The 24,101-nt window shown below is 37.8% G+C and overlaps 1 protein-coding gene across 1 annotated transcript in view; it reads right to left on the bottom strand.

Annotated features, from left to right (window-relative positions):
* Nucleotides 1–24,101, bottom strand: part of LOC109093108 (protein FAM189A1) — a 92,478-nt gene that overhangs the window by 27,369 nt on the left and 41,008 nt on the right. Inside the window, exon 2 of the mRNA XM_042760093.1 lies at nucleotides 23,620–23,676. Within this exon, the coding sequence (XP_042616027.1) occupies nucleotides 23,620–23,676 (57 nt within the window). The remainder of the gene's footprint in view (nucleotides 1–23,619; nucleotides 23,677–24,101) is intronic.

Raw genomic sequence — 24,101 nt, 5'->3', positions numbered from 1 at the left:
TCATTACACTCATTAGCTACGGTGGCTGAGGGAGTGTGTAGCATCAAGAGCACATCGCTGAATACCAAAGAAAATGTGAACGTCACAGTCTGTGTACGCTGGGCGTGTGAAGGATGCGTTTCTGCTGTGTAAGATATCTGTGAAATTGATTGCAGGTATGTCATTAATATCAAGCTGTCAAGGTTATATAGTTAGCATGGGCCAAGTATCATCTGCCGAAAGATGACTTTCGAATCAAAACCAAACTTGAACTGAATTGATTCCACTATCTTCTTCCATAGAGCTGCTTTCAGGAATCAGATTTGTTTTATAACTGATAAATCTTGCAACATGGACAGTTATTAAACTGAACTGAATCAACATTGAATTCGCTTACAGCTGAAATGAACTAGTTTCCATCAGGGTTCTGTCACCTCAGTCTATTTTACTTGTGGTTTTGTGACAGATGCTGTCATGTCTTGTTTTCGTGGGAGTGCGTGGCATTGAGTGTGCTCGAGTCGTGTGTTCTCTCTCGTCTGCGTGCCCTGTTTCTTTGTTTCATGTTGGAGCGTTGTGTTTGGATCCCGGCACACGTCTTGTTCAGTTTTGGGATTCGGACACTCACACTCCATGTTCTGTCTTGTTCTGTGAGTGTTGCGGTGTTGAGTTCGCCCGGGTCGTACGCTCTTCTATCTGCGTCTGTTGTGGTGTTCTGTGTAGCATGCGGTCCATTGTGTTGCTGCACGCAGCTCATGTTTTTATTGGCTGCATGCTTTCATGTTATGTTTCGTCTTGTGCTGTGCTCTGTTTAGCACTCAGCTTGTTTTTCACTGGCTGCGTGCTTTCATGTTGTCAAGTTTTGTGTGAAAACATGGCTTATGAGTGTTCTCATCAGCTGTATATTTGTGTCTTGTTTTGTTCAAGCACATGGCTTGTGATTGCCCTTACGAAAAAGAAGTTTATTCAAGTGTGCTATTAGTATACTTCTTTTAAACAAAAAATAGGAAAGTATGCTTTTAGTTTACTTTTTATGTACTTCTCAGAAATGGGCTTTATGTCCTTCTCAGAAATAAACTTAAAATGACACTAAAGTATACTTGACTTATACTTACAAAAAGTCTAAATATACTTGAACTTTACTTAAGTATACTTAATAAAAAAAACTTGAAGTATACTACTTTTTGGTAAGGGTGTTTTGCTGGCCATGTGCTTGTGCTTGTGTTTTGGTTTTGTGTGAGCACCTGGCTTTTGTTTTGTTTGTTTCTGTGTGCCATGTGCCTTCATGTCTATTGTCTTCTTGTTATCTGATTATTGGTTAATTTGCCCCACGTGTCCTCCCTTGTTTGTTCCCCATTTATTCTCCTTGTGTTAGTGGTCTTCTACTAGTTCGTCATTGCATATACCCATGTTAGTTCTTGTCTTGCTTGATCCTGCCTCACCTCGCTTTTTTTTGGGGGGGGGGGGGTTATTTTTTACTAATAAAAAGCCCATCTACTCTGCACAATTGAGTCCTTGCTACATCCCTTCACTCAACCCTGACAGTTTCATTGTAATGAACTTTACACAGTTATGGAACCAAACTGAATCAACACTAAACTGACTTGAGCTAAATAATGACACTATTGTCTTTTTTAGAGCTGCTTTAAAATTTGTGTCTTATATTTTGTATCATTGATTCTGTTTATTACTCTAAAGTTGCTTTGAAACAAACACTCTGTATTGTGTAAAGAGCTATATAAGTAGAATGGACTTGACTATGGGGAAAAAAAACAAAATCAAAAATTTTCATTTTACAAATCATAGTATATGTTTTGAACATTTTTGGAGGGCTATTAAAAGCATGAAATGAACTTGCAGTTCACTGTGATTATAAGCTCGATGATATCACATGCTCAATGAGAAAATATGGCAGAAGACTCCTGAGGGGTGACGTGCCAGCCAAGGAACTGCCACTGAGATAAACGGGAATGCTAACAGATAGCTTTGTCCATGGATTCTAGACCGCCTGATTGCATCTGATAAGATGAGTTCATTCTCAGAAAAACTTCTCCACTGACAGACAATTTAAACACAACCTTCTGACCCTACACTGACTCAAATAACCTCCATTTGACTTGTGACTTTTGGATAATAGGAAGGAAAAAGGATAAATAAGCAATTATTGACAGAGCTAACACATATGGACTCTGAGCTTAACCTGTGAAATCCGCAAACATCTAAATTGGCCTCACTGAATTAATGGATAAAAAAAGATTAGACGGGCAACTCAGAGAAGGCAAGAGGTTAGAGCCTGTTCACATTGCTGAAATGCTGGTTTAGCATCCTGCCCGCCTCTGCGGCTCAAATTAGTATTTATCCTGCAGCACCTCTGCGACAACACAACATTTTTTTTCAATTATCTCTACCCGGACGAGATCAGGACAGCATTGTTTCGATGCAGTCTTTCTCACTGTCTTCCTTCGAGTTTGTTTACTTCTAGGACATCCATTTCATTTTGGTTCCTGCCACATCACTTGCCCACATCATGGAATACTCACCTTAAGGGCAGAGAAACATCAGTCTACCGACAGTCTAAGGTGGATGCATTTACCTTTGTATCTTTCTCTTCTTTCTCAAACGTTATCTCTATTTTGCATCACCATTCCTGTCAGTGTTTCCACACTTGGAAGGATAAAGGTCTGGACCTCTACTGTCTTCCTCATTTTCTCTCTTCCATTCTGCCTCATGGTATTTTTATGGCTTGTTAAACTAAAAGTGAAAATGGCAGGACCCATGAAAGCCCATGAACGCACAATAGAATTTACATTTGGTCTGGATTTGTAGGCCTTTAGTAAAACAAAAACATGGTGTTTGTTTTGAATTTTGGGTCTTGATTTTCTGCTCTTTTCTCCAAGCAGCTTTGATAAACAGAAAAAAGAGGAAGGTTAGAGGTTGCTTTACAACTGGGAGATTAACAGGGGGATCTACAGACCACAGAGAGTGTTTTACATATCAGAAGAAAACCCTTCCCTGTCAGCCAGTAATATGCACAGCCACAGCCATATCTGATTAAAGCCGTACAGCACCCATTTGTCCTGTCTCAGCGCAAATATCTCATAAGTGACTTCTTCACCCTGACCAGACGCTTAGCTCAGACCATCCAAACAAACCATTGAGGTGTTATTGTTGAGACTCCAAGGGCAGAGGCAGTCACGGCAATCCCTGTATTCTGTTATTCACAGCCTGTGGATCTATTCAGGGGAAAATGTCTTAAACACCAGGAGTAGGTATCGCTTACATGTTCATTTATTACTGTTAGCTGCTAGTCCCCGAGAGGGTCATGATAAACATACTGATCTATAGGCCTCGACTGCTGAGGGCAGGCAAGGTTCCTGTCAGAGAATCAAGACAAAGAAAGGCCAATTAGAGAGTTTCCAAAGAGTCACAAAGTAAATCCAGCAGCTGTTTCTGGGTAAAATCAAAATAATTAGCTCTTTTTTCAGGAAAAAATTCATTTTAAATGCCTTTAACATAAAATTATAGAATATAATTGATTATAACAGACTAAAAATAACACAGACAGTACAGTATTCTTGGCAACTAGCTGCAACTGTGTAAGCTACAAAACACTAGACTACAGTACAACAAAATACTACGTTTTTTTTTTTTTTATGTTAATCTATTACACTTTTTAAATTACTGATAATTTTTTTTAGAACACAATACTAAAAAAACAAACAAACAAACAAACAAACAAACAAACAAAAAAACCCTGGAGCAAAAGACAGGGAGGTGTCTGGACAGTGGGTGGAGTAGTCTACCACACCATCTTAAAGAAGCATTGATTAAAATGGACTGAGGGCCACAACAGCTCCCAGGGGGGTCAGTCAGTGATTAACCCACACTTTTCAACTTTTAATCAGTTCCTGACCTCTACAAACCAAAACAAAATGCCCTGGAAAGAGCTCTAGTAGAGCAACCTGCTGACATCCAGGATTAGGAGAGAAAGAGACAGCGAAAGGTGCAGAAAGGTAGAAACCGCCACATGACAGCCACTGCATGGCTCCATACAGGAGAGGAAAATGTGATTCAAGGCTGTATAATATATGACACCGACATTAACCCATCATGACTTTTATAGGGGCTTCATTTAAGCTTGTTCTTTACAATTGCTCAGAACACGCTGTGATGTCAAACACATTAAAAGGACAGACACCGAGCTACTGAATGAAATAAGCAAGAGAAAGAGTTTACTTGCTCATGATTGATGCCTCTCATTCTGCTCTGACAGTTACTGTGAACGAATGGTGTCTGCCTGAGCCAGTCATACGGCTCTGCTCTTGAACACAGGGCAAAGGCCGTCTGAAAGAAGACATTCTTTCTCTCTCAAGTAAATGAGAAGAAAACAGTGGGCTGAAAATAGTTGTTTAATATTGTTTGACATTAGCTTCACAATTGGCAAAGAGACCTTGAGCACAAATCATCACGAGGCATCGGATAAGCAGTATAATTCATATTCTAATTAATGTGGTAGCATAGCTGAGACTCAGAGGGTCTCCAAAGGGAGGGCACTGCTCATCAGCCTTATCTGAAAACAGGGAAATATACAATGAATCATCCCTAAGGAAGATTACTTCCCATCTCTTTCACTTATTCTTTCTTGTGTTGCCTTCTCTTGCATGCACCCATGCACACAGCCCCCAAAAAGACACTTGGTAGGCTTCTCCAGAGAAAATGTGTTAACAATAAGTGTTAATGATGGATAAAAGCACATCATAAGCTCTTTTGACCTCCCTTTTCTAAATTCGCTACTGTCTTTCATATACTAGGGTATTATTCGTACATATTACAAAAGTGTGTGTGTGGAAAAACAACAATAAGCTCATCACTGACAAGAAAACAAAGAAAATAACACACCTCTTACTGCCTATACTAATATTCAAAAGTCTGGGGGCAGTAATATATAAGCATATCTTTCAGAAACATATGTATAATGCTGAATTTATCTGAATATATTATAAAAAAAAACATGAATATTGTGAAATATCATTAATATTTAAAATAGCAGGTTTCTATTTTAGAATCAGAAAGAGCTTTATTGCCAAGTGTGTTTACACACACAAACAATTTGTCTTGGTGACAGGAGCTTCCAGTGCAAAGAAAAAGTACAGATATAGTGCAGAGTCAGACATACATATAACAGACATACATATAATAAAAAAGAAATATAACACTAATAATAAAGAGAATAGACAATAAATTAAAAAAGTAATAATAATAACAATGTAGCAATAAAAATAAAGATGAAAAAATACCAAAAGATAGAATTTGACTGTGCAAATGCGCTTTTTAAAGATGAACAGCATTGAGAACTTATGTACAGATTTAATATATTTTCAATGTAATTTATTCCTGTGATAGCAAAACTGAATTTAAAAATTTTCAGCAGGCATTGCTCCAGTCTTCAGTGTCACATGATCCTTCGGAAATCATTTTAATATACCGATTTGCTACTCAATAGACATTTCTTATTATTATAAATTTAGAAAGCAGTAGTGTTGCTTAATATCTTTTTTTTTGGAAACTGTGATACATTATTTTAGGATTCTTTGATGAACTGAAAGTTCAAAAGAACATTAAAAGTATTACTTATTAAGTACTATTAGTAAAAAAAATTATTACTGACCAAAACTACATTCAGGACCTCTGAGACAAAGGGAGTGATTATTACGAGGTCAGATGACACTGCATAAATTGAACAGCATTTCTTCTGAGTGTGTGTTTATTAACCAATAGAAAATGGATCCTATTTTTAAACAAACTTAATAAAACTGAATCTGGTAACATATTTACCAAACCACCGTAGGTCTCATTTCTGCATCTCCACAAAAAGTCATCTCAAAAATGTTGCCATGGAATCGTTTGGTTGTCTGCAGATGACAGCGTTCTGTCTGCTGAGGGGGCTGATGAAACTGGCAGAAAACACTGTTGTTGATGCTCAAGGAATAGACTGTAAAAATGTTTTGTTTTGTTGCTTCATTTGGATATATCTAAATAAACTGATTTTAATCGACTCAAAAATATTTTATGAGACAGAATCAAATCAAATAGAAATAGCTCTTTAAGGATACAACTAGAGTTCACTTCATCAAAGCAACTTTAGAAAACCAAAAGCTTCTCACAACATAAAACATAAAATTGATGTTGCTTCTTTCATTTTATAAGGTGCACTGTTGAGTCTAAAATGTAAAGGGATATTACAAATGCTGGATTATTGGGGTGGAAGAACAGGTCTCTGGTCAGTGGATTTAAGTCAGTATATGGTGGCCTACAGGTGCTAAGCTCAAGAACATATGAAATGTTCTGCGTCCAAAGTAATGACAACTAACGTATCTACAGGCCCAGCCATGCCTCTGACACAGATAAAGCTACCTTGACATATGCTCAGAGATCAGTGTGCTATGTTCAGCTCTGACGTATAAGTGAATTCATTCCAGGGCCACTTAGAGGATCTTAGAGTGTCCTGAAGATTAAAGGCAGAGGAACCTCTGGGTTTGTGCAGGGATTATAAACATGGATCAATTTGTCTGTGCTTACTTTCAGTGAAATAAACCACAGAAACAGTAAAAGCTCTATTGGCTGATGCTGGGATAATACACATTGGAATACAAACTGGAAACTTTGATATAAATATTTACATACCAAGAAAAGTAAACAGGGACAGCCTGTGGGTTTATAGGGCCCCAGGCAAGATCACCAAAATGGGCCCCGACAGTTTAAAAAGTGTCATAACATAAAAATGTCCACAGAACCACTGCAACACAAAATGTGATTTCTCTTAAATTGTACAAGTCCACTGGCATGCAGTGAGTGGAGCATGAGAGAACAATTCCAATTTATTCATAATGGGAGTTGAGTGGCAGGCTTGCACCGGGGACTGTAGGATTGACAGTGGAACAAAGCAAGTAGTGAGAGTGTCACAAAAACTGGGAAGTGCTGAATTTGCAAATGAGAGGCAAAAAACCCCTGGTGGCAGCCAATCTTTGTGAGGTGAAGGCAAGCCAAGGTCTGTCATAAACATTTTAAAATCTGTTTCTGGTGGATTTGGTGCTTTAATCACATTATAACATGTATTTAATTTATATTTTAAATTAAGTTTAGATGTTCTCATTGTGGCTGGACTGTAGTCACATATATGCATGGCATTCAGCATATTTTACCAACAATAACACATGATACCATAGCTTTACCAGACATTGAAAGCTACAATAAACTGCACTAAACTGCCATGTTTGAACAGATGTGTAAAACAGCTTTATATGTAAAAATCAAAAAAAAAAAAAAAAAAAAAAAAACACTGTAGAAACAAACATGTGTCTGGGAAATTCAGACACAGCAATGTGCAATAAATATAGAAAGCACTGTATGAATAAACTAAATATGTAAAATAAAGCCTACGCATAGATGCAACACCCAACAGATGTTTCCCAGCAATGCACCACAACATTAATAAATTATGCAGATTACTGTTACTGTTTATTGTTTAACTGATTGCTGCTTTTATTTATATGCTAATTCTTGTTTGTTGTCACTTTCAGTACTTTTAGAGGTATTCAGAGGTCATCTTGTACTTTCATTTGAAGGTGATAATGCTATTTCCTATCAAAGCTTAACTGTAGAGAAATCTAGTTTCCAGTAATATTTCTATCAAAATATTGCTCTTATTTGAGCATCCCGACCAGGCCAAAACATCAACACTGGCTCATAGAGTGAGTTTTTTTTGTTTGTTTTGTTTTTGGTGAGAATGATCTATTTTTTCAACCAGTGATTCTACAGCAGACTTTCGGTCAATATATGTAATTTTCTTGTGTCCTATATTCCTCTCGGTTCTCCTGTACTCTTAAACCACTTCGAGATCACTATGTGCTTCAGTCTGATTCACAGTGGACTGCTTCTCCTCTTGACAGCGACCCCTCAGAGATTCATCTCCAGTCTGAGGAGAGTGGCAAGACTCTTTCCTGTCTCTCCAAAAGGCTTCACTCCAAACAATAGCACTCCTTAATAGAGGAAAAGGGTGGGGAAAGTGTAGGACACTAGTGTAGCCCCAAAACACCAGGGCTGTCAAAAAGACAGATGTATGTGTGTGTTGATGAAGAGGGTGTGCTGTAGTCCATAAAAAAGAGAGAGCGTATTGAGGAGAAGGAGAAAGACTGAGTGAGTGAGTGAAGGAGAGAGTCATTTGTTGGTCTTATGACATTATAAAAACAATAAGACAAGAGCACTGAGGCATAATAAATAGCTCCTTTCACAACTCTTTCATTAATGAAAATGACAGAGAGAGGCAGCATTATTTACAGGATTCTAATACCTCAAATACCTCTGAAAGCTCCCACAATCCCCTTTGTCAAAATGGATGAACAGAGCCATTACTATGACTGTACTTCATGAGCAGAAACAAATGTGAGCCCCTATGACTACATTAAGAAACCCTACATAATGATTCCTTTGCGAGAGAACAAAACATATGAACATGGAGACTAATTTAAGCGTGTGCTCGGCTTTCCAAGGACGTGCTGATAAAAAGCAGCTGCGCTTGAGACTGAACTTGGAGGTCATGTTTTCATGTTTCAGATCATTGCAGCATTTGTGCTAATTAGTCTTAAGGGATTATGTCTGTCTAGTATATTAAGTTGGATTAGTCTATTAAATAAATAAATATATATTTATATAAATATATATTACATAATTTAACAGATTTCAGCTATGTGTGTGTGTGTGTGTGTGTGTGTGTGTGAGAGAGAGAGAGTGTGTATTTCATATTACTGCAGTATTTGTGGTGATAAGTCAATGCATTATGCCTCTATATATTATACATTTATTTAACAGACTAATTCAGCGAAATATATAATAAATAATCCATTAATACTAAATATGACAGTAGAGCTTCTTTTAGCACAGCGGTTCTGTAAGGGTTATGTAAGGGAGGAGAAAATGCATCCAGTAAAAATATAGTATATTGGCACAACTTCATCCTTTAAATTGCCAAATTAGGCAAATGCCAATATGGACATGAACTCATCCTCAAGCACTATGAAAAAATCTACACAAGGTAAAAGAAATGTGACCCAAACTACATTAAATTACAGTATGGGTTTAGCCTAATCAAGGATAGACATGGTTTTACTTCATGAAGTCCAATATAAAATCTGGGTTCTGAAGCTAAAACCAGTTGAGAAGTACTGCACTAAATAATACAGACAGCTTTACAAGTGTGCCAGGATTCCTCCCATGAGATTCTGTCTGAGAGAGAAAGGGGGCAACCTATTATAGACGGCACACACACAGTTACACACACACGCACAAATCCATAATAAGTAATAATGTACCGCAAATCAGCAGTGAAAGCAGCACTGGACCATCTGCCAAATATGTAATGACACACAACATGACATGAAAACACAGTGGAGACTATGGTTAATGACATGAAGACGCTCAACATGAGTCTCAGTCTCTAAAGATCCTGGGGTTGTGTGCCAGTGTGGTGCTTTAAGTACATGCTAAAATGGATTCAAAATAACTGCACCCTTTAAAGAATCACTGCTTTGTTTGAAATGAACCTCCGATAGAAGAAACGCCATCAGTGAGTCCTCGCTCAGCTAGAGCTCGAAAGAGAAAATAGCCCCAGTGAAATGAGTGCTTCTCTGTTTTCTCACTGTATTTATATACGGAGCCTCTAGCACAGAGCTAAATGTTTATGTTGAGGAGATTCATGCACTGAAGCAGTATGGCTCACTGTCATTGAATCCATGTGAGAAACATGTACATCCCTCATCCCTGTCCATCTTATGATGATGGGTAACAGAAGTCAGCTGGGTTATAAACAGCAGGGTGTTGGAACATTAATATTGCGAACAGTAATCAACAATAATGCAGCTGGTATTTCAGAGACATGCTCTACTGAATGACACAACAGGGTCTGAGTCATTTAAATAAAATATGGAATCAGAACTGACTTGATTTACTTTCTTTATTCAAATGTCCCTGCTCTTAATGTGCATGACTCAATGTTCTTTGTTATAATGGAGGGGGGAAATGTTTTTTCAAAATCTTTCAATAAACAAAACAAATTGCTAAGCCTCTGAAATAACATTTCTTGTCTGTTGATGAATCCAAGGGAACATAATTAGGGAAAAAATATTAAAATCAAATCCACAGTCCAATCAAATTCTGATGTATAAAATAAGGACCCTTAAATACCTTGCAAATGCAGTTTCAGATTAAATTGGGTTTAATTTAAGTTTACTGATGACATACACACTACTGAAAATGTGCTTTATGTGCACTATAATAAAAAAAAAAAATCTGTGCAATATACAGTAAAAACAGTCACAGTAAAAAATTATGGTAGAAACATTTAAAATTTTATGTTTGAACTTCAATCTACAGCAAAAAAAAAATATATATATAAATCTATATATATATATATATATATATATATATATATATATATATATATATATATATATATATATATATATATATATATATATATAAACATTAATAATAAACATTAATTAATATAATATTAATATAATAAACATTAATTTAACAACATAAGACATAACATAAAACCCCAATGCACTTGAGAAAAAACAAAACACAAAAATGAAAAACCATCAAATGTGAAGAACAGGGAATTCTGGGAATGTCAATTTATGCTTGTTCACTGCTAATTATAAGGCGAATGGTTCTTTTTCACTTCCAAAAACTAAACAGTATTTCCTGCTCCCTCACTCATTCTCCCAGTGCTCACCTGAAGTAATGAGTCAGTGAACTGTTGTGTTTTAGATTAAGATCAAGGGTCCCTGCTCTGATCAATACAAAACACCAATCTGGTCCATGTCTCCATGATTGCCTGTGAGATCAATATACAGTGTTTAGGACTCCAATTCCTTCCACCTGACCTTTCTTACCATGTGCTTCTGAGGACAAGAAAATAGGTTTATATCTGATTTTCACATAAACATGCTTTGATTATGTTGATCAAAGGGATTTTCTAGGTGTTCATAATGATCAATATAACCGTAAATACTAAGTATCATATCACAATTTGTCAAAGGGCTCCAGTACATGTTTCTAGTGTGCTGATTTTGACGTCTCCATTCAAAGAATTTTAAAGCCAGATTTAAATGGAGCCATTCATTCTTTCTTAGGTAAATAAAAATGTCCTATAATTTTTTTTTTTTTTTTGAAAGAAGTGAAAATTGAACTAAAAAACTTATCAGAAGGACAATCTAGAGGTTACTTGTGAGTTGTGTTTAAAACACAGCGCTGCATTATCTAGCCTACCTACGGGTGTCTTGCAGTGCAAGGTTCTAATCCTAAAAGAAATCACATTGTGAATGCTGAGCGTCCTCTCGGCTGTTTGCCTTTGACTCTGTGTGATTCTAATGCTTTAACACAGCTGCTGTAATCAGAACCACCAGGCTGCCCTTCTCCACCTCCCTCCGCTTAATCAATCTGACCCAGCCCAGATTAGCTAGATCCTAATCAACATCCTGCTGTGGCAAAAAAATGTACCACCCACACCCTCCGGCACACTGGACACATTGCAGGCAATGTTGACATATGTGTACCGTCCTGCTATCAGGGTCTTCAGATACATGGGCCACTGAGCTGCAGGGAAATAAAGCTTCATTCACCTTGCATGTAATCAGAGTGGACCAGATACTAATTGCAGCGGTTTTGTTGGATGTGAGAGAGCGAGCAGATTCCAGAGAGGAAACTTGAGGAGGATCTGAAGCCCTTCAGGGTTTTATTTCTCTCTCTGAGTGTTCTAATTAATTTTCTTGGCACTTAAGAGAACGACTTCAGAAAATAGCTGTGTGCCATAGGTGAGCCATCACTTTCTGTGTGTGTATACAGTAGAAATGAATAGGAGTGCGTCTGTGAAATGTTTTAATTTGCAGAATGCACACTGCAACACACACACACACACATACTGTACATATACTATATATATATATATACACACATACACACACTCACCGGCCTCTTTATTAGGTACACCTATTCAGTTGCTTGGTAACACAAATTGCTAATCAGCCAATCACATGGCAGCAACTGGGGAAGGGGAAGAAAGGGGATTTAAGTGACTTTGAACATGGAATGTTTGTTGGTGCCAGACGGGCTGGTCTGAGTATTACAAAAACTGCTGATCTACTGGGATTTTCATGCACAACCTCTAGGGTTTACAGAGAAGTGTCCAGTGAGAGACAGTTGTGTGGACAAAAATGCCTTGTTGATGTCAGAGGTCAGAGGAGAATGGGCAGACTGGTTAAAGATGATAGAAAGGCAACAGTAACTCAAATAAACACTCGTTACAACCAAGGTATGCAGAATACCATTTCTGAACGACAACACATCAAACCCTGAAGCAGATGGGCTACAGCAGCAGAAGACCACACCGGGTGCCGCTCCTGTCAGCTAAGAACAGGAGGAGGCTACAATTCGCACAGGCTCACCAAAACTGGACAATAGACGATTGGAAAAAAGTTACCTGGTCTGATGAGTCTCGATTTCTGGTGCGACATTCAGATGGTAGGGTCAGAATTTAGAGTAAAGAACATGAAAGCATGTATCCATCCTGTCTTGTCTCAACGGTTCAGGCTGGTGGTGGTGGTGTAGTGATGTGGGGGACATTTTCTTGGCACACTTTGGGCCCCTTAGTACCAATTGAGCATCATTTAAAGCCACAGCCTATCTGAGTATTACTTCTGACGTTGTCCATCCCTTTATGACTACAGTGTACCCATCTTCTGATGGCTACTTCCAGCAGGATAATGCACCATGTCACAAAGCTGAAATCATCTCAGACTGGTTTCTTGAACATGATAATGGGTTCACTTTACTCAAATGGCCTCCACAGTCATCAGAACTCAATCCAATAGAGCATCTTTGGGATGTGGTGGAACGGGAGATTCACATCATGGATGTGCAGCCGACAAATCTAAAGCAACTACGTGATGTTATCATATCAATATGGACCAAATCACTGAGGAATGTTTCCAACACCTTGTTGAATCTATTCCACGAAGAATTAAGCCAGTTCTGAAGGCAAAAGGGGGTCCAACCCGGTACTAGCAAGGTGTACCTAATAAAGTGGCCAGTGAGTGTATATACACACACACACACACACACACAGATTTTTTATATGAAAAAGCAATTTAAACATTATGCTAATACAAGTCTTTCCTAAATCTCTTTCTTTTTTCCTTTCTCTTTTTTTCCTCCCTGGGGCATATGACTCAAGTAGCAGCACAGAGACAGAAAAGCCTTCATGCAAGTGGATGACTTACAAACACCCTGCTGTCAGCGTGCTACTCCATTCGTGTCAAGAGTCAAAGCACAGTGTGGAAGGGCCACCTGCTGCATGAAGATCACATCACTCCATGCCAGGTAGACAGGTGAAAGAGGAGAAGCAACAAAACCCCTCTGTTATCTGCTTGTGTTTAGTAGTATAAAAAGATGAATGAAGCTCTCAGCACTAACAAATAAAGATTCATTACAACAGTATTTGCAAACAAATTATTAATAAATTATTAGAAATAAATAAGAAGAGGGAAGCTGATAAGTGGAGTTTTTAACAGCATACGCAAGCCATCATCAGTTATTCTCATTTATAAAAGTCATAATTTGAAGAGGGATTCCAGGAGGCGGAGGAAACGAGCTTAAATGAGACAGTATTCCCAGAAGGGAATGAGGATGAGCTGTAACACAGTGTGTGGGTGTCTGGGTAATTATCCAAAGGAGTCTGCTGTTTTTGTTAACAGTTATGAGTGTCTGCTGGCTGCAGGAGCAGGAGAGAGAGAGAGAGAGAGAGAGAGAGAGAGAGAGAGAGAGAGAGAGAGAGACATTTGACAATAAAGATATTTGACAGTACAAATCCAAACAAGAAAACCTGAGAGACATCTGAGTTCTGTAAATATCTATTCGATCATACTTCCCCTTATTGTAATGTGTCGTTTACACCACAAATGCATTCAGACTTAGACCAGATGCATTTGCATTCATTCAGAGAGGTATGTATATATGTATGTATACACGCACAAACATAAAAGTGTGCATGAACACACAGAGGCACAAATTATTTCTCTTTTCATGTCAGAAATGTTTATAGGTGTGCCATGTGCACTGTAATCAGATGCGGATGAGAGGGCTTCTTGCCAGTTTGTTAGCGAAGGAGTTAAATGGAGTAATGGGTTGAGGCAGAGCATAAAAATGAGAAGGAAAAGGAAGAAAACGAAAGAGTCAGAATGAGGCTGTGACACGTGTGTCAAACTTTGTCACAGTCGAGCTGTGATTGAGGCTTCGAAGCTGCCCCAGATATCCAAACATTTATTTTCAGTGAGCAGCAGAAAGCTGAGGAGAACCTGTACACATCCAGCATAATGTTTTTCTGGGAGCTTTAAGATAAAGATCAATCTCTAAAAAACATTGTTAAATGCACTAAAATATGCATAAACGTAAGCACGCATGATTTTAGTTTGTTAGCTTTTAGTAACTCAATTTCAATAACTTTCCAAATGAAAAGCAGGACAGGTTTTATATCCCTGCTCCCTGACAGATATAACTGAAATTGGTATCCAAAGAGGGTATTTACAAGTTGTCACTTAATGCATGTGTAAATGCCCTCTAAAACTCATTCAAGCTAGAAATTACCATCTGGAGATTTTTTTGAAAACAAGTTTAAAAAAGAAAACTAAAACTAAAAGCTAACAAAGAGAGGCCCTGAGAAGGTGATTCGATATGCAAGCAAGACACAAGTCCAAGTGTATATGTTTATTCAGGCCACATTTTTTAAACTTGCAAGGCCCAATACACAACACACTATGATTTGGAAGAGCAATATCATTGATAATGATTTAAGAACAGTTTTTGTCCACAACAGCCAATCAGAATTTACCTAACTACAAAGAGCTTTAGCATTTAAAGAAGTATTAAAGTTATTGTTAATATTGTTATAGTTATGTTTATAGTTATTATTTGTGGTTTGAATAGGCCTTTACTCCTTCCAAACAAAACTATGTCAGAAGTTTGGGAGCCTGCAATCCATTTATACCTGTTTTGAAGAGAACAATTTAAGAAATTAAGTGCGAATGTGCATACTCAATCGGATAGCAAACCGGTCCATCATAATGCAGAAAGAGACCAAGTTTAAATACCACCTAATCACAGTCTCAGTGACAGTCCTAGTCTCTGTAAATATAATAAATATCTAAATAAATACATGTAAAATGTTTAATCATGTAAAGCAATATATAATGTATAGAAAATCTCAACTGATTTGATTATAATGTCGCAAAATGCAAGCTTTAGTATTCTCCAGCTCTAATCTGCTAAATGCGACTATAAGGCATGAAGATATTAAGATATTATAAATAAATCAAACAATTAGTCATGGGAGCCATTTTTTAGCCATCAGAAACACTCCTTGCCTGTGAATCATTTTGCATTAAAGTTTGCTGACATTGGTTCATTAACATTTTGTTTCAAAATGCAGAAGTTAGAAAATGTTCTAAAACAAAAATGTTCACTTGTGTATTTGCTGTAGTAGCCCATAAAACTGATTGTGACCATAATGAATCTGAAGTAAGATTCTGTGGTTGGAAGATTCACAATTGTGGTGAGTCCCATCTGGTCTGGGGCTCTCCTGAGACACTAAAACCAGACAGGAGGACTGAGGTTACACCGCTGTACCGTAAATACAGCTGACACAATCATTTACTGCAGCCATCACTGCTGTTCTCTGTAGGCATGAGACATGCCTCTTAGTGACAACGTTATTTGATAATGAAAAAAAAAAAGTCCATCCAGGCTTTGTTCTTTCAATGAAAGAAAACACCAACCGCCACCCTCAGAGAAAAACACAAAGAAAAATAATTAAATCAGTGCTAGTGCAATTTCTTCTGTCTCTTAAAAGGGATCAATTTCCAGCCAGTTAATAACCATATTAGATATATTATATAGCCAAGTGGTCTAAAGTCCAAAGCCAAGCCTGAGGTTTCCTGTTTTGTATGGGAGCTAAACCAAACAAGAGCTAATGAATTCAACTTAGCTTACAGACACTTTGCTTGACTGCAGAACAAGGCCACTCTACTGTGCTGCCATACTGAGACAGGTCTAATACACCACCCACACACACAGCTAGCCAAAAGTCCTGGAGTTATATGACACAATAAATCTAATGAGAACAGTGAAACACAAATTACACTTCAATTCCAACAGGAAACTCCCAGCACTATTCACACGTCAATCTTCCACTCAAACTCCTCTCCCTGTGTCCGAGGTTCTTCCTGCAGCCATGGCAGCTGGAGGAGAGAGAGGCCTCTGTGACTGGCATCTGTACTGCTCGTTCAAACTGCTAATTACCTCATTTTACTAGTAATTAGCTGATTAAAATAGGCATCTAAGACCAGTGTCAGGGCTTCCGGAAACCACACGTTATACAGACAGGAAGACAGCTGCCAGCTGTAAAAGACAGGGAAAGACTGATTGAAGCAGAGCAGAATACCAGCGATGTGCTTTTTGTGCATACAGAGTGGTAAGATCCGGGGTAACTGACTGTTAAATGATCAAAATGGGACCCTACTGTGAGTCAGATGTCAAATAATTCAGGAAATACATACATGCCTCCTTATCTGTTCTGAATCTATAAAGGGATGACAATTACAACAATGCTGCAAAATGCTGAACTGAAAGGGTTTGCAAAAATGTTGCTATTTAGAATACTACAATTGATGAAATCCCCACATATAGGCAATAAATGAAAAAACAGGAACATGTGCCTTTAGGTTTTTGAGTAACTTAGTTTTAAGTCTGGAGCCCCACATATAACGTAGACAGCATTTTAGGACAGTTTCAAATAAAATTTATCCTAATACATTTTATCATAGTAATTATATGCGTAGTAACCAATTATGGTTCCTTACCCCTAAATATTAATTATCACTGTAAATATTAATTTCATTATCATGGCTTTAGAACCTTTTTTTTTTTTTTTTTTTTTTTCAAAGGGGGCATTAAAAATTAATACAAATGAATTGATCTTACTTATTAAATTATTTCATTTAAATATACACAATGAAAAAATTCATTAGATTTGGATAGGTCAACAATTTGGAAATTGACAATATTTTGGAATATACACTCTCAGAAGAAAAAAAAAAAGAGTTACAAAATCTGCCACTGGGGTGGTACCTCCAGTATATCAGGGCTTGAATTTCGGCATGGTATTGTGGATAATTGTGCATATTGTCCTGCGCTGTGTGTAAGTTATTGATCAACAAAATTATCCCATAGCACCACAAATAGTTGTACACTTTCAAATTTCTGCAAGAATCTTCAACATCTAATTATTTAAATTGTAAAAACACAAATACATTGAGTGAGAATACATTTAGCCGAAATGACTGTAATTTTTAATATGTCATACAACAGTTACAATAGAAATCCATAGGTAAATGTTCATATGTTCACACTGCTGTCTTAGTGTGATAAGAGAATCTCATCAAAATGACATCCTTCTAACATCAACATTAATAGAGGCTAAGGCCAGATCCTCCACTTGGCCTGGTTATCACACCCTCCTCACCTCTCCATGTTATCCCCCGTCCTTCCACTGGTCACTGCTTCTCAAAAGGCCCCTGAGGTGCTGCTGTGCTAAACCAACCCTGACAAAGCCTCACACGCTAGAAGATGCTTAGAGCTTTTATCTCCAAATCACAATTTTGAGGCATTTTTCAGCTGCTTCTGAATCCCAGCTGCCAGCTTGACCGATAGAGAAGCGAAGATACGCTAAAGCCCCATAAGCTCCTGCCTCCAGCTGGACTCTACATTATGAATGCTCTTGACTTCCTGCTGCAGGGTTGCCTTGGAGATGAAGACAAATCTGCACTGGGCACACAGTGATATTCAAATGCTTCCTCTGAAGCAGAAAAAGAGAAAATATGAAATTGTTTCTCTTGACACTCTCACATTCACGTGTTGCACTTGAATGAATAGGATGGAAAGTGAAAGGCACTTAATTCCTGGTTAAGATTAATAAACAAAGAACAGGAAACATGTTGGCAGATTCCAGCACTGCTGCTTTCCAACAAATGAGAGTTCAGCCCAAAACGGCTTGTTTAAACTGCAGAACAGTACTGAGAAAGATATAAGAGTGATACATAGTATAAGTTAGAACACAGTGAATCTGAAGTGCTGGGTGAAAAAATGTCAACATGTGCCACCAATCATATCAGAATATCAGAACTATACCACCTAGTTGTCTATATGTACTCTACATGTTTACAGCACTGGGCAAACAGCAATCTCTTTGAGTGCAAGCTTGTGAGTAACATACACATAACACTATATTTTGTATTAAATATCAATTTTCCTGTAGTTGAGAAAATTTGTGCTGTTGCAAGAGCCTCAAAAATCCCTTGATAGGCATATTGCAGATATGAGCAAAAGCCCTTAAACTCAATACATACACCATAGTAACATTTCAAGGTTTTGTATTAAAAAAATCATTTTGCATTTATTATTGCATCAATGTATTTATAATATAATATTTGGAAAAGAAAGATATTTTGCTTAATAAACAACTAAAATAATACAAAAAATGACAGAAAATAATAAATAATGCAAAAATACAAATACAAACACAATTTTTATTTCATTAAATTGATCAAAATTGACTAATATATAAATGTTACAAATGTTTATATCAAATAAATTATGCTCTTTTTAACTTCTATTCATCAAAAAATCCTGAAATAAAATGTATCATGTTTTCCACAATGAAGAAAGAAAGAAAGAAAAAGAAAGAAAGAAAAAGAAAATACCAATGACAGATTTCAACACTGATAATAAGACGTTTTAATATGGACCAAACCAGCATATTAGAATGATGTCTGAATTATCATGTGAAACTGAAGACTGGAGTGATGGCTGCTGAAAATTCAGCTTTGCCATCACAGGATTTTTCAAATAAATTCACATAGTAAACTCTTGTCCATATCATAGCTCTTTTAAAGTGTAATAATAATATTTTACATTACTATTGATTTTACTGTATTTTTATTACATAAATGCAGCCTGGCTTAGCATGAAAGATTTATTTGCTAATGCGAATTAGATATGAATTTGAATAACATTTAGATTTTTGTAAAGTTTTGTGTTTGAAAACTGCTGTTGTACACAGACAGTAATGGGATACTCTTTAGGGCACTCATTCTCCTCCTTCAGTATAACACAATCCTGAACTCCAGCAACACACTGACAGATAGAAAGAGCAGAGAGAAGCCAGACAAAGAGTGTCTCAGAAACTGAACAAACTCACTCTACCAGGAAACACACCACTCCTGGGACATATACGCAAACAAAACACACACACACACACACACACACACAGGCAGCGCTCCAAAGAACCCTACCTTACAACAACCCCAAACACTATAAAATATTAATCCAGGACCTCAGGTTCAGTTCTCAAAACATCTGAGACAATATCAGACTCAAATAAAAAAGAGATTATTGAATCCCCACGTCTCACACTGACAGGTAAAATTCTCAAAACAAAAGACAGGAAGCCAGATTAACAATCAGAAAAAGCAAACAATTTTCAGCCTATAGTTAACGTGACAACACTCTCAGAAAAAAGGTACAAAAGCTGTCACTGGGGCAGTACATTTTCAAAAGGTACACTTCTGTACCTTTTATGTACACTTTAGGTTCTAATATGTACCTTTAAGGTACCAATATGGACTGTTTAGGTACAAAGGCCCCAGTGACAGCTTTTGTACCTTTTTTTCCGAGAGTGCAGCAGGAGCAAGGCAGCTTACACTCCATGCATGCCCTTGAGAAAGATTGTGGGAAATATTAAAGGAATGTTTAGGAGTACAGCGTAAGTGTGGTACAGGGTAAATATCATAAGGGTCAGGAGGAGTTGAGAGTGATTGAGGCCATTCTGAAAGTAATATCACCGCAGTCTCTGAGCGGCCCATAGGCATCAGATTAATCACATGGTACTCACAGAGAAGCACATATGCGGCTGGAATCTGTCAGTGGAAAGGTTAATGAATGCAAAAGCTGAGAGGAACATGGGGAAAAACACCACCGAAAAGTCATTTCACAACATGCATGCTCCATGTTCCTCCCAGCAGTCAGTATAGGTATATAATCGTACATACGTTCAATATCCTTGACCTTATCTTAAACAGAACTGGCCTCACATGATCTTTCATGGGTTTCTTGATGGTACCCTACACTGCACCGCATCAGAGGGAGACTAGATTTATTACTTCCTTCCTGTCATGCTTTGAATTCTCTAAAGCACATTTGTTTGTCCTGCTTCTATGCTCATACTAGCAAAAATCAGAGTGAGGATGATTTATACATTACTTTTAACATGATTTTTTACAAAACCGCTGCGAGTCAGCTTTGTAAAATAATAACTTCAGGAATGCCCTCACATCAAACAAACAAACAAACAAGTAAACAAACACACAAAAACTGCACTTGTGAGGAGTATTAGATGATGGCACGGACATCTAATTGCAGGATAAATAATCATGCACAATTAAATAAACAATATATTCATAAATCACAACAAACAAACCACCTGACATTTAACTAGGGGTGTAAAAAAAAAGAAAAGAAAACTAGGGGTGTAAAATGCATCAATGTGTTGCGATGCATCGATATGTCAAAGAAAATGTACTAAAAAGGCATTGATTTTTTTTTGTTATTGTTGTTGTTGTAAAAATCCACCAAATCCAGATATTTCTGGAGTATATGCATTAAAATAGCATACATTTTGCCCCTCCATTACTTTGGTGTGTTTAGCATACTTTCTGAAAATGAACAATACCAAAGGGCATGACTAAATTTCACAATTCACCAAGACACTTAGGGGAAAAAAGCACACATTTACACCCCTGATGAAAACTAATAATTGATGAGGAGCAGAGCTAGGCCTCTCTACATGCTTTCAGTCCCCCTAGTGCATCATTCTTATCCTCCAAACACACTAAATGAATCTAAATCGATTCAGACAAACAGGATACAAACAAGCTTTAATAATTCATGAACCGGGATCCAGGTTCATTTTAACCACAGTTTTAAGAAGATCATTATTGTCACAGATCCGTGCAAAGTCATAGATCCAAAGGGCTGCTTTGCTGATAACAGGCTTGTCAATATCACTACAGTCTACAGGGCTGCAAACATGAGAATGAATGTCAATTAATGTCCTTTCAAGTTCATTCAACCTGTATTTCAATCAAGGTCATCTTTTCATAGATGTGTGAAATGTCTAATGTCCTGCTGTGCATTACTGTGTTGAAGATGAGACTGTTTGATAAACCTCTGTCCATGTGAATACTGTGCTCTCATTTTCGTTTCTGCAATAAATGAATGTGGCTACTCACCTGCTCCCCCTCCCCTCCTCTCTGTCAGACACCTTTAAAAGCTGATTAATTCCCCCCTCCGCTAGGTATGCAGAAAGAGAGCCTCATCAATCTTTCTCTGCCTTGACAGCGTTCAACTGTGCCACGCTTTCCCGTGTTATGGGACTGAATGGACAGAGTCCTATTGATAACTCAATCATCATCGCTGGCCCGTGTGAATGGAGACACTTGCCCCCGTGAGGAAAGACTGTGGAATTCACCAGCTGATCAGCAATCCCCTGAGATCTGCAGGGCCAGGTTCAATGACAGTCCCTGTAGTCAAGAGAAAAACTCCGGATAGCACAATTGTCAGCTCTGTACACTTCTTTGCTTTCAATGCTGTAATAGGCTACAGCTGAGAGGGATTCCTCTTGAATCAGCCAGTCTCAAACCATTCACAAGATCTGTCCATCAGACCACTCCTACATTTCCTGGACTGCAAGACACCATATGTGTGCAAAGTGTTTACTGTAGATTCATGAACAGCAGAGGCAATTTAGTCAAATGCCCAGGCGTTTTGAAATAAAGCATAGAATTTGAGGACGACTTTCAGAGGATTCCATGCATGTGCGTGGTGTGTATGAGGAAATAATTTGTGGAGATAAACAACAAACTACTCAAGCTTCCGTTCCCTCATGCTAATGGAGTCTGGGGTCTGCTGCTAAACTACAGTACTTCATCTCTGCCATAAAATGCTATGTTTACCTGAATCCCACGGAGAGACATCTCATGCTGTAACTAATCTCATTCTTTGGTCTAGACTTGTGTACTGTACTACATCTAAGATAAGGCAAGAGAGATCATACAGAAAAAAGAGAAAGAGACTGATAGAGTGAGAGACAGATAGTGAGAAGAGAGAAAGATAATCATCTAATGAGATCTTGATCTCCCCAGAATGACAGTCCAGAGATGAGGAGTAATGTTACATTATGTGACCACTATACAAATAATACAAAAGGCATCAGAAGAAATAAGTTGAAATAAGCTAAAATATAAAGGGCATAATCATCAGGTTTCAAAGAACAAGTCAGAACAGCAAAACATGCCACATCCAAATACATGAACATTGGTATGTTTTTGCAAAATCTCAAATAGTTTTAAATAATAATGCATCGCATCTGAGCAGAGTCAATATGTTGCTCCAACCCATAGTAAACACTTCAGTAATACAAGAACCAGACAAGCATGTTCAGAGCAGTGTTGGCAGTTTTGATGAAATGGTGAAAAATTGTTGTGCAAAGGTTAGTTAATGGGATAGTTAACTGAAAAATAAAACATATGTGATCATTCATTCACCCTCATGTTGTTCCAAACCTGTTTGAATTCCTCTCTTTTTACATACAAGGTAAAAAGTGACCCAGTGAAAATGAGATGTTTAGTATACTGTTCATGCTGTTCTTTTCCATTCAGTGACAGTGAATGAGGAGCTGTCAATGACATTTGAGATCTACAATAGAAGGGAAAATGATGACTTAAAATAAAAATATAGTGCACAAGTCTTTTTTTTTTTTGGTCACCCTTCACTTTCATTGAATGGAAATAGAGCAGTGTAATCATCCTGCCTAACATTTTCTTTTGTGGTCTACGGAAGACAGAAGATTATTTAGTATTAGATGAGGGTGAGTAAATGACAACAGAATATTTTTGGCTGAACTATCCTTTTAACTTACAGAGCTTTGTCTGCCATTGCGTGAAGCACTGAGAGCAATTGTCTGTGTATGCATTTGTCTTACGCGTGTGATTTTGTTTCAGGGTTTGAATTTAACAACATCCCACCCATTTTGCAACCTGTAAACTTGTACATTCTCCATTTATGCTCCCTCTGGAGCCAGCCGATCCCACAGAACAAGAGGCATGAAAAATTCAGCCAGTGTGCCCAATCCCTGCTGCTATTATGCATGAGCAGAACGGCTGGCTGAACAGAGCAAAACCCAATGCATATACTTTACATTCCATTCCATTCCCTTTCCACTGACTGCGAGGCTGAATCTGTGCATGCTCAGCTCAGACGTCCACACTGTCTACAGAGCACTACATGACAGGCAATCAGAAGCCCTCCAGCTCCTTCCAGATAGTGCTCGCTGTGATAATGCCTTAGCATCACACAACATGCACACATACACGAAAACACTACATGCTTATTAGTATATTATTATTCATTTCTTACCACCAAAGAAAGGGGCCTTTTCCATGACACCACTCCGATCAGTCCAGACAAAAGCACCTGAAACAAAAAGAAAACAGATTTTTTAGACTAAAGAACAGAGCTGCACGTTCAACGGCAACACCGTCAAGTGACCGTCACTTCTCAAGCATTAGAGGAAACAGAAGGAAGTGAGCTCCATCACAGGTGACTTTATCAATATTTCATGTGCAGGGATTGATATGGCCATCAGGATGGCAGGGAGAATTCTGTGGATATGAAGATGTTGAAAAAAAATAGCGATAACATGAACAATTTTATATCCTCCCCAGTTCTTGTTCTTTCTTTCTGTTCTGTGTCTTTTTCTCCTTCACCCTTCATTAACCAGCAGCATTCCACTCTCTCTCTCTCTCTCTCATGCTCCTTCACCCTTTAACCTCACAAGTCCAGCAGGCCTCTCTCCCTCATTCACACTTTTTACCCATGGGACCTCGGTGCTGCGCTAC

Source organism: Cyprinus carpio, chromosome A7 (genome assembly GCF_018340385.1).
Source record: "Cyprinus carpio isolate SPL01 chromosome A7, ASM1834038v1, whole genome shotgun sequence".
NCBI lineage: Eukaryota > Metazoa > Chordata > Actinopteri > Cypriniformes > Cyprinidae > Cyprinus > Cyprinus carpio.
Note: the sequence above shows the minus strand (reverse complement) of the source record. Positions and strands in the feature narration are given on the sequence as shown.